Source organism: Crocodylus porosus, unplaced genomic scaffold, assembly GCF_001723895.1.
Source record: "Crocodylus porosus isolate Cpor-Errol unplaced genomic scaffold, CroPor_comp1, whole genome shotgun sequence".
In the NCBI taxonomy this organism is placed as follows: domain Eukaryota; kingdom Metazoa; phylum Chordata; order Crocodylia; family Crocodylidae; genus Crocodylus; species Crocodylus porosus.
This window is the reverse complement of record NW_017728886.1, coordinates 49,545,750-49,550,308: the sequence shown is the minus strand read 5'-3', so window position 1 is coordinate 49,550,308 and position 4,559 is coordinate 49,545,750. Positions and strand designations below refer to the sequence as shown.

At 40.1% G+C, this 4,559-nt stretch overlaps 1 protein-coding gene across 1 annotated transcript in view; it reads left to right on the top strand.

The window, feature by feature from the left end:
* Positions 1–4,559, top strand: part of VWDE (von Willebrand factor D and EGF domains) — a 58,632-nt gene that overhangs the window by 43,682 nt on the left and 10,391 nt on the right. The window contains exons 21-24 of the mRNA XM_019531756.1: positions 2,240–2,920; positions 3,264–3,359; positions 3,442–3,537; positions 4,386–4,481. Coding sequence (XP_019387301.1) covers positions 2,240–2,920; positions 3,264–3,359; positions 3,442–3,537; positions 4,386–4,481 — 969 coding nt within the window. The remainder of the gene's footprint in view (positions 1–2,239; positions 2,921–3,263; positions 3,360–3,441; positions 3,538–4,385; positions 4,482–4,559) is intronic.

Here is a 4,559-nt window from a genome sequence, read left to right as displayed (position 1 = left end):
GTCTGAGGCAGTGCAGCCCCGATCTCTCCCCAGCTCCCAGCATGGAGGTGATAAGCCCAGCACAGCTGTTTGGAGCCTCCCGGCTGCAGCCACCGCGGCTCTGGGGAGCTGCTGCCAGCCGGGATCCCAGGCTGCTCCCAGCAGGTAGCTGGGACGCTGCAAGCCCAGCTCGGAGCAGCCCGGGCTCTGTCCTTGGCAGTAGCTTCCCGGAGCCGGGGCTGGCTGCAGCATGCCAAGCAAAATGGCCTCACATGCCACGCTCAGCACACATGCCAGGGGTTGCCGACTCCTGACTTACATTATAAACACATGAAATGCTTACTAAAAAGTCTTTGCAGGAATTCTGTGATTATCCATTTTAGTCACAAGTACCAAAATAGTATGTGTACACACAGGATTACACGATACGTCACAAGCTACATTATTTAAATCATTGAACAAATGGTTCAATTTGCAATACTTATATATCCTTTTCTTATACCACATTAACATTTTAAAAGTCTTATCATTAAGGCAATTTAAGTGTTATCTCATTTAACTGAAGGGTTTTGAAAGTCCACACAGAGCAATTGACACACTACAGAAAACCTACAACTGGAAACAGATGTCGACTTTGTGCCGCCATAAAAAAATTTATGGCAGCACAAAAGTGAAGCAACTAGATGTTCATGCCTATTGTTGCACAACAAATGCCCAAAACTGTGGCCACAACAGGTGGTAAACATTTGTACTGCTTTTTGCAGTTGATGTCTGTTTGCTTTATGGTGGGAGAGTGCAGGCAGCCCCGAGCTGCCAACACTCTCCAGCTACCTTGGGCAAGCATTCCTGGAGCTTCAGGAGTCTGATCCTGCATGCCCAGGGACTTCCTCTGCAGGCTCAGGCCTCTGAAGCCCTGGAAGTGCCTGGCCAGGTATCTTGCAGAGATACCCCTGGGAATCCCCTAGCAGGGATTCCTTGGCATACCTATCATGTTGCTGCACACCAACTCAGGACAATAGGCAACCCAGTGAACCAAATCAGCTGTGCCAGGACAGCTCCTGGCACAGCTGATTCTACTCTAAGGATGACACCTGTTTTTAGCCTTAGCAAGAAACTTATTCTGTGTCATTTTGAATCTAACACACCCTTGCCACTGTACAGACAAGCACATAAAAAAACAAAATTGGAGCACACAAACAATTTTAGTCAGATGGACTCATTTAGTTCAGCAATCTATTATAAAACATCTGTGTATAGCGTTACTGCCAATAACCAAGACCCTGGTGGATTGAATCATTAATGAATTTAACACTAAGACCTGCCTGCTATAGAGATCTGTAAGATAAAGTGATAGCTCTGCCTCTTAGATTTAAATCTTGCTGATAAAAATATAATCTTATATGGGACTTTGCCTCAGTTAAGTCAATATCCAGTTTCAGTTGCTTTGCAATAGGTCTTGTTAAGGTTTCTGATGGGTTATAAAAATAATTAGTATGCTGAGACAATTTTATATTGCAAATCTATCGAATAATAGACAAAGACACAGACCAGTTGGTATAATAGAATTGCAAAGAAAAAGCAAAACTATAACCTTGATTAATTCTTGTACATTAAATACAAAACAACAATTATACTATAGCTTTTTTCTTGATTTCCTCATTTAACAATATTGATACGAGTGTTTGTAAGGGGAACAGTGGAAAGAGAACGTCTCATTCTGGCTCCAGAGCTGTGAGAAACCTTGTGATAAGCTGAACTTACCTTTTGAGAGGCCATTATGTAGGCTTAGCATGCTTATATTCTATAGAGTATATTTTTAAGTATGAATAAAAAAAATCCAGAAACAGACTGCTATAACCTACAGACAGGATGTATTTTGTCTAGTAAAAAAACCCAGAAGAAAATAAGCTTTGTAATATTTCTTTACATGAACAACTGGTGTCACCTTATTTGGGGGGTCCCCTGTGGCCAATCTCGCTGACTGGGAGGTGTCCCTCCACAGCCAATTATATTAACCAGGAAGCAGCCGCACCGCTCCCGGAAATGGCCATGGCGCTTCATCCAGTGCTCCCACTCCCCAGCTGGCACTCACCAAAGGGGCACCTGCACTCCCACCTGCCCCCCTTGCCCATTGCTTAAGCGGGGAGCACAGCCAGTCAGGGGGTGCACCAGCACTAAGGGGGTGCATGTGCCCTCCTGTGCACCCCCTACGTGTTGCCACTGTTTCTATACCTTTTAACTTCTCTTTGATGTTCTATAGGTTTTCAACTGTTGTCCATTGGCAGAGTTCCTAATGCCACAAGCAATATACCTGGTCCCACTGGTAGTGCCAAAAGCTATATTGCTATGGAAATAAACAGTAGCACCCCATCAGCTTCCACAGTACAAACAAAACCAACTTGGGAATCATTTCATACTCAAAGAACTACTTTTGAGCAATCTGCTTCTGCCAGAAATATTGACCATACCTTTAGTGGCATTAATGGTCACCTGGTTAGCATAGAAGAAAGCTCTTCAACAAACACTGTGATGAATAAATCTTCAAGAAACAATCCTGTATTACCTGAGAAGAGAACACAGACAGAAGCGGAAACCAGCCATTTAGATACTAGCAAAAACTCATTGCTTAGGGACAAAATAAATGTCAGCAATGTGACTTCTCTAGCAAGCAAAGTTTCAGAAAGAGAAAATAGCCACAAAGTTGAACACCCATCACTCAAGCAAAAGGATAGTCATGTACCATCTGTTTTCACTGGAATCACTATCCCACCGAAAGTATTTGACGCAGATCAGGAATCAGATGCATTAACAATGGCTAAAGTATTAACTTGTGCTGATTTACCCTGTTTTCCTGGGGTCCCTTGTAAATCAAGCCAAAATGGAAGCTTCAGATGTGGTCGCTGTCCTTATGGATATTATGGAGATGGTGTCACTTGCAGAGGTATTGCAAATAATTATATTGAATACTTTATAACAAAGGATCATATGATATTTTTAAAATTTCAAAATATAACACCTAAAATGAAAAGAACCCCAACTTGACTTTTATTTAATTATTATCATAGGTACAGCTTAAATGTTCTCACCAATTCTTTTAATTGCGTGAATGAATATTTAAAAAACAGGTTTTTTTCAGTGTCTGTAAGTTTCCATGCTCAAGGGCAAGGACCTTAACTGATTCTATGTGATATATTTATCACACTAAGTAAGGCTTAATTAGGACAAAATTCTGCTGTTGTTCTCCTTATTCCTCTGCTGTTTTTTTTTTTCTCATTGCCCTGCAGCAATATGTAGGCACTCATGTGGCAAAAACATGGAGTGTGTGGCACCTAATATTTGCAAATGCAAACCTGGTTACTCTGGTTACAGCTGTCAGACTGGTGAGTACAATACACTGGATTTATCCCATCTAAGTAGCATGTACTGAAGAATGCATCTAAAATAATTGTTGGTTTTACCCAGCTTTTTGTCGACCTGATTGTAAAAACCGTGGAAAGTGCATTAAACCAAATATTTGTGAATGCCCACCGGGTTACAATGGCTCAACCTGTGATGAAGGTAAAGGCATCATTTGTTTCAAATATAGTAAGTCCCCAAGAAGTGTCTGATATAGCAATCACAATTTTGAATATCCATCTTGACAGGAGTGACATATCTGTTTATTTACACAACTTCTTGAATAAAATGGAGATATAAACTGTGCAATAAAGCTTTCTTTAATGTTATTGAAATTGAACATTACTTGTGCTTAAATTTATTAATAAGCTCAAGTGATATATATTTAAATTTAGTGATACAGTATATAACAATAAAAACAATTTTGTTTTATTTTATCTATAGCATCATAAACAGTCTTGTTTTAGTGAAAGCTGCATATTACTACTACTAATACAAAGCATCAGTACAGTGCATACCATATATATGTATACATATACACATATTCACATAATTAGGGATCTGTATTTGCTATGAGTATAGTTTTAATCTCATTCTTTCATCTCCCCAAGATATTCAGTTCAGTAAGCTATTCATTGATGGGCACTCCAACCCCTGGCTGTGACTAAAAAAGTTCCAAGCAGCACAAACCATTTTTATGGACAATGGGCAATATTAATTGCTGATACACCCAGGTGCAGCTACATTGATTTCAGTGGAAATGCTGCAGTCGGTATACCTCGCCAATGGGGAATTTGATCAGTGCGAAGTTGTGTGCGCATCTGATAGGATCGGACCCTTTCTTGTATTTGTTCCTATAACAGTTGCCACATCTTCATTTTAATTCCAGGTTTTTTGCATATAATCATTAGCTGATTAACAATAGGTAACCTTACCCGCTGTTTTAAAATAACTAGTGCAATGGATCTTTTTAGAGCTGACTTCTTGACATCATCATTCTATATCTGCAGCACATTGTATCCCACCCTGTCAACATGGAGGCACATGCTTGGCCAGGAATCTCTGCACCTGCCCTTATGGCTTTGTAGGACCACGGTGTGAAACAAGTAAGCATATAAATAAGGAGAAATCAAGAATATGATATGTATTCCCCTACAGACATAGTAAAAAAAAAAAAAAAAAAA